The 15,121-nt window shown below is 38.1% G+C and overlaps 1 protein-coding gene across 17 annotated transcripts in view; it reads left to right on the forward strand.

Moving 5' to 3' along the window:
* Window positions 1–15,121, forward strand: part of MEF2C (myocyte enhancer factor 2C) — a 161,730-nt gene that overhangs the window by 114,861 nt on the left and 31,748 nt on the right. For 13 of the 17 annotated variants that reach the window (XM_045847774.1, XM_045847776.1, XM_045847771.1 and 10 more), the window contains 2 exons: window positions 7,616–7,759; window positions 14,884–15,070. In XM_045847774.1, the coding sequence (XP_045703730.1) occupies window positions 7,616–7,759; window positions 14,884–15,070 (331 nt within the window). Of the gene's footprint in view, window positions 1–7,615; window positions 7,760–7,819; window positions 7,958–14,883; window positions 15,071–15,121 lie in introns of all 17 variants that reach the window. The other 4 variants (XM_045847782.1, XM_045847784.1, XM_045847787.1 and 1 more) reach the window with 2 other exon arrangements.

Genomic DNA, 15,121 nt, shown 5'->3' on the forward strand with positions numbered 1-15,121 from the left:
AAATTACTAACATTGTTCATTCTTCACACCCACCTACAATTTGATTCTTTGTATTCCAGCTTTTTATTTTGCATTCCAGCCTTTATTTTCTGGACTTACTTTATAGAGATTATTGGGACTAATTGCACATGTTAGCATGCAGTTCAGTCACTATATATTAAAACTTCTGTTGCTTAGTATTTAACTTCAGATGTCTCCTGGATTCAGAATGTCAAGGAGTATTTCATGGCTAAGGGTGCAAAACTTCTTCACCCCAGTTTTGTTCTAGGCCAGCTTCATGACGCATGCCTTCTCCAGGTCCAGGAGAGATGTGGTGGAAAACTCTATAATAAAAACACCAAACCACTGACCTACCCTGAGGAAGCCTGAGTCACCTGATTGGTCCTAGAATCACCCTGATTTTTCATGAATTCTCCAGACTAAGGCTGACCCAGAATAAGACCAATGTCAAAGTCCAGGAGAATAGTAGAGTAAGAGACCAGTGTCCAAGGATGAGGAAAATGATGAACTTTTCCCAAAAATTTCAAAACATGTTCAGTTCAAATTTATATTATCTGACTCACATTCACAAACATTTCCCCATGCTCTTGCCTACATGGTTTCTGTTTTTCCTTATATATTCTGCATAGAATACCTCTCCCCTTTTTTCTCCTTCTATGCTAAATTCTGTGCTCTCTCTCCTGGTACACATTTAATCACAGAGATTACATGCTTATAGCTTTTGTCCCATAATGATTTAATGAATGCTTAGTTTTTATGACCTTCCATATTAAGACCAATACCCAAATTTTTAAGTATTCAGTGACATAAATATCCCGCATTATAATCAGTTTCATACACTGTATAAATTATACCTATCCTACATTGCTTTGTAACTTCAAAACTGTACATTTCAAAAATCATTTATAACAGTTAGTTATAAAGAGGAAAATAACTAAATTTTAACTTAATGTGAAATAATAACATAGAATAGTGAAAAAAGAAATTACAGTTGCAAAAATACTGCACTGATACTGCCCTTTCCCCCGTCCAGCATCAGAGCGTTCTGTCCTGTTTTGCTCCTCCATCCATTCAGTCTGTCATTAATACTGCAATAGCAGAGTAGACAAATGCGTAAGTAATAATATGTGTTAAGGTTCTAATGGAAAAATGTATACAATAAATCTGTGCATGAATGAGGGAGAAATTAATTTGGCCCTGGTGATAAGGCAAGTCTCTAGAAAAGAGGCAATGTGTTAGTTCTGCCTTGGAGGACTGTCCGCATCCAGGGAACCAATACTGGTGGGCTCATTCCACGCGCTAGCTTGAGCAAAGACATGAAGTGTGCTGCAAGAGTCCAGTTGTTTATACACCATTATTTCCCCACTTCTGGGCATGAGGACCGACTGGCCAGATGATCTTTGGTGGTCTTGTCCAGAGTTAAAGTTCCAATAACTTTAGGAACTCTCTGTCGCCTTCTGAAGTTTATATGAAAGAATTTGTGGCTATTAGGAGGAAGTGGGTAGATGTTTTGTTATGTTCTGCACATGAAAAGTCTTCAAATCTTTAATTAGTGTCTTTTATTTCCATTCTAAAATTTCAAGTCCAATATTAAGATTATATTTTGAAGAAAAGAATAAAAACAAAAATGAAAATGTCTAGCTCTTCCCAGCCTCACCTCAGTGGAAGTTAATATCTAATTAGAATGAGCATTTATAGCTTATATAAATATGATGTTGTTAAGGTTTATAATTTTTTATAAAACTTTCACCATGAATGAATAATATTTGTTAAATTTAATTTTTATACTCTGTACTAGATATAATTTGCTTGTCTAACTAAAGTCTACCTACTAACTGTGCTAAATTTACAGTATTTTCACATCTTTTCACTTCTATATTAAGAACAAAGAACAACTAAGGAATAAGGAGATATGGTGCAGACAATGCAAACAGTTTTGACTATTAAAATCTATGGAGAGGCCTGGCCAGGTAGCTCAGTTGGTTAGAGTATTGTCCCCCTACACCAAGATTGTGGGTTTGATTCCCAGTCAGAGCACATATAAGAATCAACTAATGAATACATAAATAAGTGGAAAAACAGACATCTCTCTATCCCTGTCTCTCCCCCTACCACAGGCACTCCCTCCTCCCTCCTTCCCCTCTCTCTCTCTCTCTCTCTCTCTCTCTCTCTCTCTCTCTCTCTCTCTCTCTCTCTCTCTCTGGCTAAACACGAACAAACAAACAAACAATCAATGAATAAAACCTATGCAGAAATTCCTTGGCACCTGACTTTCCCCCAGCCTAAGTGATCTGTGCTAGAAATCCCCAAAATACATGCAATATGATACATCAGTTCAGAACTTTTTAGTTTGAATTCATATTGCCTGCTTCTTTAAAAAACAAATGCACAAAACAGCATCTGGAGTACAGTGGGTTTTCAATAATTGTTTGCTGAATATGTTTTAAATGAAATGCGTGCTTAGGGCAGCCATTCCCCAGATACTGACGGGGCCGGAAGCAGCCACGTCATGAGTTTTAGCAGCTAAGGGAGGATGTTTATGAGATACTCTCAGAAACTTCGCATGTAGGCAGTGTCCATTTCAACTGCTTCTCCTAGCCTTGTGTGGATTTACTACTGTAAAGATTCTTCAATATAAGAGCAGATTGCTTATCTTCATGATGTTGTGAAAGACAAGCACAAAAATGATTTAGTGTCAGAGAAAAGGAAGCTACCTTTTATAAGTTGATGTCTTTTTTTTCTCAGCTTTTGTGTGAACAAGACATCCATGCAACTAATGGAAATAATTCCTGTACGTGTTCTTGACACATCAGTCCTCTGAAGTGAGGATAATGCTAGCTGTACAAGAAAGGGTGATTATTTGGATTTTAAGAAAAATTAATGAGCCCTGGCTGGTGTGGCTCAGTGGACTGAGCATGGGCCTACAATCCAGAGGGTCATTGGTTTGATTCGTAGTCAAGGCACATGCCTGGGTCCCAGGCTGGATCCCCAGTAGGGGGCATATGAGAGGCAACCACACATTGTTGTTTCTCTCCATTCCTTTCTCCCTCCCTTCCCCTCTGTCTAAAAAGAAATAAATAAAATCTTTTTTTTTAATTAATGAGTATTTGGGGGATTTTCACAGAAGGATTTAAAATTTCTGTTGTATAGTGGGTAAGTACAGAAAAATGCAGGTGATGAAATATACATTCTTGAGGACTAAAACTGCAGACATGGAAAGAAATCGAATGGTTGGAAGCTTTAAATCTTATGGTAGCTCTTTGGAAGAAGATGAATTTTACCTAAATAGCAATAGTGCAAATTATATAGCTTCATTTAATTGAAAAAGACCAATAATCTAGTTACATCTTTTTTTACTAACAGGAAATAATTAATAAGGGGCACCCAGTTTTAACCATTGTATACAGAAGGCGTTTTCTAGTTGGAAGCATAATGCCTAAGATGAGAAATGAGCCCACCATGTGGCATTCTTTTTCATTTATATTCCTTTCAGTAAAGATACAGAATCTGTTCCCTTCATCTATTTCATTAGAATTTTTGAAGCACCTGTCACCTATCATCAGTTTATATGGATTTCGAGTTTTTCCAATGAACAAGTGTAATGACTCGGGGTCCATATGTCCGCATGTGTGGGAGAGGGGGATCCACGTGGTTTTTGGATTACCTGCCTGGAATCCTTTTCCCTTTTATTGTTAGGAGTGTGTCACCTTCTGTCAATCTAATTACTTCTTGAAGAAATGGCTGTTAGCTCTCTGCATGACAATCGCTGCCTTGTGAAAACATCCCAGAAGCGTTGCAGTCAATTGATCTACCCCAACAGTGTCAGTCCCTCGCAGAAAGCTGACTTCGGTCGGTGTGCAGACTCACTCAGGATTCACAGAGTTCCCTGAGAAAAGAGTTTCTTTGGATACATAGCAAGAGAAGCTGGTGGTTTGGGTAGATCTCTTGCCTTATCTTGACATACAGAATAAATCTTTTCAAAACATAGGCAGCTGAGAGACACATATAAATCCAGGACTTCTACCCCTGTAAAAGAATAATGACATAAGTGCCTACATTATCTGACCAATAGCATTTGTAAAAGATCAAAGAAGCCTTCAGGGGCCAGCGGCAGAGATTTTGATTTTACTAGAAAGGGGCATGAAGGAATAATGCTTATTTATTCATTTAGTAATCCGTGAGTTTATACCAACTGTTTATTACTGTGATAAAGACAGACTTGGGTGAATCTAACAGGAATTCTTTTGTCATCATGAAATAGCTGTGGATTTTCAGTATAATAAAAATAAGCTGGCCCTTGCAGTTCTACCTGCACACTGTGGTGTTCGGTTTCGTGCCATCACTTTCATTTTCAGAGCTTTATGATTCCACCGTAATCATTTGTTCTTGGCAGAAATGTGTTCTACAAGCTCTCAGCTGAGGATGGTATTTTTGAACCAGTTTTTTAGTGTTCTAGTTATGTGATTATGGGAATTTTGGAACTCTGTGTTAATATGCTTTTGGAGTTTGTGTTTGTATAGTTTTAAAATGCTCCTTTTTAAAATAACATGATTTAACTTGAAATAAGGCTATAATTTAAGTGGTAGAGGTATTTCATTACTTAAGTACTGATGATACTCATTATAAGATAATGTGTTCTGATACAAGAAGAATTTATTGCAAGAAAATGAGCCACTTTTCCCCCTCATCTCATCACTACCTTTTTCTTCGTGACTTGGAACCACCTGCTTTGTTTGCCTAATAGTTTACGTAATTCTTCAGGTACCAAGTGAGCTGTTGATCAAATTGTTTTTTTAACTGGCAAACTGATGTGTTTCATTGACCTATAAGCATTCCCACTCAGTCTAAACTTTGACATCTGAGAAGTATCGATATTTTAGCCTTAGTTTCATTCTTAAATTTTTCCACAGCCTAATTTGTAGAAATTTCTACCTGTTTATTTCAGTGTTTAGTCTCCCGCTGTGGATGCGTATGAATGAAGGAGCTCTGTTCTGTAGCCCTCACTTCACAGGTGTGGGAAAGCCTGACCAGGGCAAGGGGCAGGAGGCCTGGGCCATCATGAGTGGCCGCGCCAGGCTGAGACCTGGCACAAGGTTTCCCCGAAATCCTTACGGAAGGAAGACTTGTGAGACATAAGAGTTAATGTTTGTGGAGATCTTTCAATGACATGTAATTGGTGCTTGAATTTTCATAAGCCAAGCACGGTATCTACCCCCAGAGCTTCGAGGAGCGTGCAGCACACATGCACGTGCCAGATGGACCGCCACGGCAGTCGCTAGGCTGCTCCTAACCCCTGCATTCTGCTGTCAGAAATCTGCGCAGCAAAACAACCGTGATTTTTATGATCAGATTTACTGGGTAAGAGATCCGGGTGCACACTGAAAAATCTGTCTGGATAAGACTTTAAATGAAAGGTTTATATAAGAATATTGTTAACATGCCTCATAGGAATATAGGTACAGTTTGAAAAATCGCAGATATTTTTTTATGTTTTTCTCTGCATAAGTGAATTTCTATGAAAAATATGTGGAGTACAATGCAAGACCCTCAGGAATTACTGTTGAAAGCTCAGGGATATCTGGAGATCAAAGCAAAGACACATGATAATACAGCAAGTAGTTTTCACCCAGAACTATGCTGTTTGTGGTTGCAATAGTGCTAGCAAAGGGTTTAAACTGAAAGGAATTACGTTAGCAAAGAAAATTATTATTCTAAGTATTGTGGAGCCCTCTCAGAGTACTTATTCTGGGGGAAAATGACGACTGTGGATTCACGACATGGGGACAGGTGGCCCCACCAATTATAAATTCCCCAAGATTGTAAATGTATATTTTATCATCTTGTGTCAAAATATTCATTTTAATATTCCAACATTTTACCACATAATAAGCTGTAACCATATGTTTATTTGTTATATTTTACCACTATAACATTAATAAATATTTACAGAGCCACAGTGTATCAGAAATGCATTAGAAATGGTAGTTCCCTTAGTCTGATATTAAGTGAAAATCTTTGGTGTCTCAGAATCTAATTTTAAATAATGTTACATTTGTTACACATTGATAAGAGCCAGGGAGTTTAAATTTTTAAGACTGACACCCCTTTTAAACTCATGTTGTTTTATTTATTTTCCCCAATTGCATGAATTAAAGATGGAGTGTTATCTCAGCTTTGAATTCCTTAGCTTGATGTCACAGTTTTGCTTTATTTGTATGTGAATTCTGTCTTTAATAAAGATGAGCTTTGCTGAACTTTCCATTAATGAGAGACACTTAGGTACATGGCTCTTTGTAATAATTTAGGTAGCACCAGGAAAATTCAGAAATGTTGCTTGTCTATTAATAATTAACATGGCAATCTGTGTGATTAATCAGAAGTTTTATGATCTCTAAAAACATAACATTATCTCTGTAAATCAGATCATGTACAATTAAGTTGACAACCATCAGTTAAAAAAAAAAAGAAATCTCAGGACTCCTGACTCATATTTTTTGTTACAGTGTTACATTCGTATTTATCCTTCTGTGACAGCTGAGACTAGACCACACCCCCATTCAGGAGACAGGAGGTTTAAGATAAGGCACTGACTTTCCACTTTCATGTGTCAGGAGACAGTCTCAGGATGATCCGGCTCAGCTGGAACCCGGAGAAACTTTTGCTAGTTTGGTAGTTACTGACTTGGTTGCCGATTTTCAGCTCTTGTTAATGAAGCCCTAAATTCAGCTGTTTTGACTTTTCTTTCAGTCTATGTTTAGGCAGAAAACTTCTCGGCATTATCAATTTCAGTACACATTTTCACACATATAGAACTCTAACCAGACAAAACAAAGGTGATTTCCCTTATGATTATGGTGTCTGAACATTCCTAACAGGTGCTTTATGAGAATATTAGCTTGGTTATCTTGCTGCCTTTCCTGTCAAGTACACACCCGAAGGGATAGCAGGACACTGTCAGTGCCAACCATTACGTTAAACTAAGGATCTGTCTCCAGCATTTCTGCTTTTGTCATGATCACAGATTCTGAAATCATTGTGTAATGTCCTGACTTCTAATTCTTCTGTGGGAAAAGAGAGTGTTGTAATTTCCCACCTTCCTTGTGTTCTTCTGTGATTGTCTCTCACTAGATCAGGGGTGTCAAACTCATTTTCACCAGGGGCCATGTCAGCCTGACAGTTGCCTTCAAAGGGTGGAATGTAATTTCAACTCCTTAACAGTTAAAGAGTAGTTACATTTACACAGTCCTAAAATTACATTCTGCCCTTTGAAGGCAACTGCCAGGCTGACGTGGCCCCTGGTGAAAATGAGTTTGACACCCCTGTACTAGATGTTTGGAGTATGTATGAATTCCATATCATGAAACTTCAGCCTTCATGCTGTCTTTGTCCACTTATGGAATATAATTGCAAAAGGGGTATTCCCTTCATTTCTTTAACCAATAGTGAGTGTGTTACTGAAGTGACTCAGTTTCTTTCTGTGGTTTCTTTACCCTAATGTGATACAGGATATGTGATAACAACCTGGAACACTGGACCACTTAAACTTCTGTTAACAGCCCTGAATGTCTCTTACAGCCTTTGTGTGGGATTGAACTTTCCAAATTATGTATTTCAGACGTTGAGAAAGAAGGGCCTTAATGGCTGTGACAGCCCAGATCCTGATGCAGACGATTCAGTAGGTCACAGCCCTGAGTCTGAGGACAAGTACAGGAAAATTAACGAAGATATTGATCTAATGATCAGCAGGCAAAGATTGTGTGTAAGTACTCAAAACGCCCTTCATTTTTTTTTACTCTTGATATTTCTCTGAACCTGGCAGGCCTTGAACAAGAAAGAAAACAAAGGCTGTGAAAGCCCTGATCCTGACTCCTCTTATGCACTCACCCCACGCACTGAAGAAAAATACAAAAAAATTAATGAAGAATTTGATAATATGATCAAGAGTCATAAAATTCCTGTAAGTACCGAAGGTAGATGGCTGGTCTGCTGATAACTGCTGCAGTAACACACCTTAACCCTTTCAGTGATGGCTTGGCCTAAGAAGCACTGGAAAGTCAAACCAATAAAATAGCCATCTCATCCCACAGCAGTTCATTTAGAAAGCAAACCCTTAGGGATGCTTGAATTATGTAATCCAAACAAGTTGCCATTGAGTTCATTCGGAGGTAGAAAATTCACAGGAGGAAGAGAAAGAAAGATTTATGTGGCACACCCTGACGTTACACAATCTCTTAAACACACAGTGCACACAAATCACTGTGCACTAGGAAAACACTAGAATCTCCTTCTCAACAAGTTTGAGGACTTATTATAAAATACACACACACACACACACACACACACACATATATATATATATATACATTCATGTATATCACTGAGACCAGATACACAAGTGGAACTGTAGTCCTCTCATGTAAACCGATGATCATCACCCAAATAAAAGCTTCTTTCTGAATAAAGCTTCAGCCCTCTCCCTATACATGAAATTCAGCAGCAGCACTGAAGGGTTAAAGCTAATGCTCGCTGCAGGGAAACAGACTGCATGAAAACCTAATGGTAAGATTTCAACATGTTTGTGTGCTGGGGTGATTTTAAAGCTTGATCAAGATACTCGCTTTGCCTACACCAACAATTTCCATGCTTTAACAATTGGCTAAATTTTGTCTTAACCAAGTCAAAGAATTTCTAACAGTCAACCACATGCCTTGCCAGATATTTGAGAGAAATAACTCTGCATGTATTATTTTGTTTGCCCATATAAAGAGGGGGAAAGGACATACCTTTAATTACATTCTGCTGTCAGTCAAGCGATGTTAATTGTGTGACATACGTTGATGCAGCTCAAGGCTCACATGCTTTCTGAATACCTGGTGCTAGTGTCTGCACCCTCCTTGTACACAGGCTCCTCAGTTGGTAATGAATTCCTTTCTCATAAAAGTACATTTTTTGTAATAACTTAACCCAACATCCTCCACCTGAGCACTGAGAAAGACTGCAGTGAAAATGCACCTCTGTGATTGTGGGCTCAGCGTATTTGGGTACAAAAGCCCTAGGCCAAATCTGTAAGTGCACCCACAAGATAAATCAGTGCCTTACATGTAGTAGGTGCACAATCACCTGTGTTGAATTAAATACATTAAAACATTCAGAAAATGTGTGGCTCTTAAACTGTCTATCTTCATAAATATAGGTGTTTTTCCATTACATAAAATATCAGCAGTGGAGCTTTCGTTGAGTCAGAGTCATTATTGCCCTGTATCTTGAAGGAAGGCTAAGCACTGTGAATTCTTAAAGGTTTCACAAACCAAGTACTACACACAGAACAACCACAGAGGGCACTTTATCAAATGAAATATTTCCTATCAGATGCTGCAATGCATGCTTGTTATACCCAGAATTCTTAAATGATAAAATATCCATTGGGATTTTATCTTGCCCAGAAGAAAGAAAGAAACAGCTCCTTTGGGCCAGTTTTTTATTCTTATGGCCTGAGTTTCTCTTGCCATTCAATACTGGTTTGGAACTGCTGGGCTCAAAGGTTTGTGAATGGAAGATTTTTGAGGTAAAGCATATGAGATGTCTCAGACAGGAGAAATCCCTGGCACACTTGGGAAGGGGGCCATATATATAATACTGCTGATCACCTCCAAGGAAGTGATGCTAAATACATGTGTAGCTTTAACTCCAGGGGTTCTGGGAGAAAGCCCATATTTGTACATCGGATCATTTTTCCCATGCTTTAGGGGGAAAGAGGCATGACACATGCCCAGATTCCCTCACAGTATTTCATCCTGTCATGTAAAGAGTTCAAAATCAGGATACATGATTTCTTAAGAGGTGCAGTGGTGTGCGGTGGGGGATGAAAAACCACATCAGAGTTTACTAGGCAGGGCTGCGAGAAGGAGCCACACAGCTCCTAGCTGCGCCTCCAAGCCTTCATTTCTTTCGTAAGTGCTTCAGTCTCCAGGATGAAAAGCCCAGTTTTCGCACATCACTTTCAGTTGCTGGAAGTAAATTTTGTTGAAAGTTTCCACAGCTGCTAAAACATTTACAGCAGGGCAAGGACACTCTGCCCTTTGTGTGTAGAGAGTGTCTCCGCCTCTTTAAAAACATTACAAGACTGTTTTTCTATTTCAAAGACCCAGTTTGAAGAGTTTTTCTTTTAAAACAGAAAATTTAATATTGCAGTCACCTGTTGGTACAACGTAATTTATGCCCATATTCCTCAATGACATGAAATAATTCATGGATGACTTGGAATCCTGTTGACCAGTGTTTCCTCATGCAGCGTTTGCCAAATTTCATGCTGGGCTGCACAGCAAGAGGAAACAGCTTCATTTGAGGAACCAGGAATTAGGAAATGGGCTGAAGGAAGGAGGGGTGGATGCAAGATTGGTTGAGAGCAAATGGGGAGGAAGTGGAAATAGTTTCTATTTTCTTCAAATAAGGGACTATGAAGACAGAAATCGTACTCTTAACTAGGACCAAGAAGGGGTTAAAGGCAAAAGCACTTGAGATTATTTATATGCAGAGGAAGAATGATTGAAGGAAGGAAAATATTGAACACACAGATACAATGGAGATAAAATGGCAAAACTCATGGAAGGGAGCAGGATGGGATTGGAACAAGATGGAGTTGCAGATGGACCCAAGTACACTTAAGGGGTGGTTGGTGAATAGAGTGAAGCTAAGTGGGTGACCACCTATATTTTTTATATTGAATGTAGTTTCTATAGATATTGAGGCTAGGGAGCAGATGTTTGAAAGAAGACTGAGGTACTGGGGATAAAGAGGGAATGAGAAGTATGTACTAGAGTTGTCAGGCAGCCTTGAGGAAATTCGGATGCCAGCAATTGGTAGTCACTAGTCATTAGAACTGTGTGATTTCTTTTTTCTCTGCTACTTTTCTGCAGACCGGTAATGGTTGATCAAAAAGTAAGGGTGTCATTAGTGGCCCCCCAAAAAGGATTCAGTTCAATCATTCACATTGAATAAAAGAGAGCTTATTAGCTAAAAATATTTTATTAAAAATATTTTACTTGACTTTTTATTGGGCCTTTCCTTGTGGTAAGTTTGGGAAAATAGTGGCTTTTGGATAAGAGTTCAGATACCTTTCTGACCACAGTGACTCGCTTCAGTAACCATGATCAGTTTATTCAGGACAGAAACTGAAAGGCTTTTAGCCTCTGTGCCCATATCTCTTACAGCCGGGCCAACGTCATTGGCGTCTGCCCTGTGCAGTCACACAGGCCACTGCTCTTACAGGGCCACGCTCAGTTAAATGCTGTGCCTCCACCATCTTGAGATCCTTAATTTTTTTAACAAGGGTCCCCACATTTTCCTTTTTCCCTGGGATGTGCAAATGATATAGCCAGTCCTACCTATAGCCTTTCACTTAATCACCCCAAGTTCCCTCTTCCTTCCTGCTGTGAATGTTCTGAAATTTGGAGTCTCACTCGGACATCTTTTTAAGTTTGGAGTCTTTAACTACTTTTTGGGTTTCACTTTTTAAACATTTTTTTTTATTTTTGATGCTTTTAAGTTCTCTAGTTTTGAAAAGTCAAGAAGGAAAAGAATAACACCAACATCTTATAAATATTTATACATTATTACAGCCTTTGTTTTACCTAAAACATTTAGATCTGGTTGGTCTCTTTATGGATGCCACCACTTCATGTCTGAGATCAGGTCCAGGGAGGTTAAATGATTTACCTGGTTAAACGGCAATTTATTACACAGGCCAGACTCATCTGAGATTTCTGATATTAAGACTGATGTTCTTTCGGATTCTCTGAGATATCTTCTCAATATGGTCATTTTTATGCTTATAATTTGATTTCAAAATTGTCTAGGCAATTCCTGATGAAGATAAGGAAACAAAGCAAAAGGTAGAGAGAAAATGCAAAGGCTGTTAGCGCATTTTATGACTTGTGAATTTTAAGAATACTCTGATATCAGAATTATACCTGACTGCTGTGCAGTCTGTCACAGAGAGTTTTTATAATCATCAGTGTCAAAGTGTTTATGGTCCAGAATGCCAGAAGCTGAATAATTCTTGGGAATTGTGGTTGAGTCAGGCAAAAAGAGAGAGAGACATTCAATAACTTGGTTATTAGGATGGTTCAGAATTTATTAAATAATTATTAATAATCCTCTTTATTTTGGATGTACATGTAATCACCCAGGAGAAGGAAGGAAATAATAAGCTTTGTGCTCAACTGAGATACAATCAACATGCTGTAGAATATCAAGTCGTTTTATAGCTGATCTTTAGGTATCCAGTAATAGTTAAACACTTATGAGTAGTAATAGTGAATAAATGCAAATTTTAAAAATTGTAAACAAATGATAGCTTTACAGTGTTAAATCTGAGTAACTATAGAAGTGGAGAGTCTTGAAGATTTATTTTTCCCCAAGACCTCAGTCACGGAGGGGCCATTAGTGAGCACAGACTGCATTCCAACACCCACATCCATAGCACCATTCAGTTCATTATTTTTGTGTGTCACAAATAATAAGCTACTAGCATCCTACTCTTACTCACTTCACAGTATAATTTCTGATGGCAAATTCTCTTTCTACCCAAAAACTCATACTGTGTTGCAAGGTGATTTAGTAGGAAAAGCAACAAGCTCAGTCACTTACTAGTCGGATGACACTGGGCCACTTACTTAATCTCACCAATTTTAAAAGAGAAGAATTATATCTACAGTGAAAGAATGTTGAATGGATTGTATCTTATCATGTATATAAATTATACAGTACAGTGCCTGCTCAATAAATAATATACAGTAAATTTTAAGCTTATACTTTTGTATTAGTGCAGTGTCTCCCTAAAAATTCTCCTTTGAAGAAAAATATTCAATTCACAAAATAAGAAGTAGACTAGGTTCTACATTACCTTAGAGCAAAAAAACTTTAGCACCTTGATGAAATGAGACATTATTTGGCCAACATCATAGTTAATTTTATAATAGAAGGGAAAGGAGCAAAGAAAAGTAATCAGGAGATGGCAACCTCTACCAACCTGTGGCCCCGCAAAGGGATGCGATCGTAGGGAAACACCTGACCTCTCTCCTCCCACACTCTGTACTTCTGCTGGTACCTCCACTGGCCAAGCTGAAACCAGAGGGCAAGGTGATCTGGATGTATGCAGTCTGGAGGGCTAGCTTCTGGGCCTAGAGCAGGCAAAGGGGAGGTGCACAGTGACTCCAGAGGGGCAAATGGAGAAGCTGTAGCACAGTTACTTGACTGTGTTTTTCTCAGGTATACTACAGTGATTCTTATGTAGGCATACAATATTTTAATGAAGGCATACAATATTTTATTTACTCTACAGACATTTATTTTACAACATATACTAATATTTTTTGATGTTTAAAAGGTCTCTGGAAATTTGCGGATATATTCATTCTTTGCTATTTTATCATTTGTATTTCATTATATCATGGTGTCTGTATAAAATTATTTTTGTACCCTGTTTAGATAAAGCCTAATAAAGAATGACTGTGTTAATATAGCACTTGGACATTTATTTTATTTTCCTCTAAAACAATGAAGAATCCAAGATGTAAAAGAAAAGAGTTCTGAAACATTTACTCTTGTCAATGTGAACACATCTAGACCATGAGAAGGAAAAGAAGTAGGAAAAATAAAGAATAAGAAGTAGAAGCAGGATAGCACACATAGAGAAGAGTATTGTAATCATCACTGGGGTGGACTCGGAACTACTGCAGAGCGTGATAAGCATCGCAGGCCAGCCAATCAACCAGTAAAAGAAAACTGATGTTAGGATTATAGGGAAAAATAGTTTAATAAAAAGAACAAAAATCTGTGAATCACATGCATGTATGCACTTAAATTTGCCCATGGCTTTTTTGAGAACACCTGAGGGAGAATGTTCTATTTACACTCATCCCCAATGTACGTATTAGATCCACACATACACACATCCATTTTACATTAAGAATGCTGTGTGGTCTGACACCATGAGCCCTCTGGCAATATATTCGCACAGTATTTTCCTTTATAATATTAAAAATGGAAAAAAGGGGGAGTTTCAACTATGATTATCTAGTTAATACAAGCAGAAAAATAAGCATGACTTTGCTTATATTGCCAAAATAATATCAAAAAATCAATAATTGGGACCTGATTACTCTAATTAGATAGCCACACAGCTTCAGCTCAATAAATAAGTGCCAACTCTCTCATTTGAGATGCAGGCCTTACCATTTGTCAGTGTTACTATATCAAAAATGTGAAGTGCAGCATATATCTGAACTATCATTTTAAAATATGAATTATTAAATGACATATGCTCTGTTGGATCTGGTATCTTAAAATGTCTATTATCTTCAGAGTTACTTTCAAAAGACAGACTTTGAAAAAACAATAATTAAAGTATATGTGCTATTCACAATCCTGGGATGATTTTATATCATTAAACTTTTGCATAAATATGCTTCAATAAGCAATTAAACCGAAAGCTCTGGTTTGCATTTTAATCCTCCTTTTTCTCTGTGAAGTCATCCCAGTCATGTACCTTTGATTTTGCAGTCATTTCTGGCACCAGATTCAGATATCACAGATGAACAATTATTACTTAATAGAATGGAATTCAAAGACAATGGAGTCTAATGAAATGGGGCTTTGTTTTAGACAAAAGTGAAACGTTTTCTAATAGTTGCATAGAAGGTGTTCTAAGCACATTAAAGAAATCAATTTATGATGTGAGCATTTGAGAGCTCTTCTTAATGGTCTTCTAGACACCAAGAAGTGTGGAATTTGAAATTTTCCTTGAAAATAAAGGCTGTCTGTACCTGAGAGCTTGTTTCCAATCTCTTTTTTGTTAACCCATAATTTTTCTCTGCTCTATAGGCTGTTCCACCTCCCAACTTTGAGATGCCAGTCTCCATCCCGGTGTCCAGCCATAACAGTTTGGTATACAGCAACCCCGTCAGCTCACTGGGAAACCCCAACCTTTTGCCACTGGCCCACCCTTCTCTGCAGAGGAATAGTATGTCTCCTGGTGTAACACATCGACCTCCGAGTGCAGGTAACACAGGTACGTCTCCCTAAGAACGCAATGGGAACAAATTATTGGAAGAAGCCCCTC

Source organism: Phyllostomus hastatus, unplaced genomic scaffold (genome assembly GCF_019186645.2).
Source record: "Phyllostomus hastatus isolate PE091 unplaced genomic scaffold, TTU_PhHast_1.1 phas_contig_58, whole genome shotgun sequence".
NCBI classification, from domain to species: Eukaryota; Metazoa; Chordata; class Mammalia; order Chiroptera; family Phyllostomidae; genus Phyllostomus; species Phyllostomus hastatus.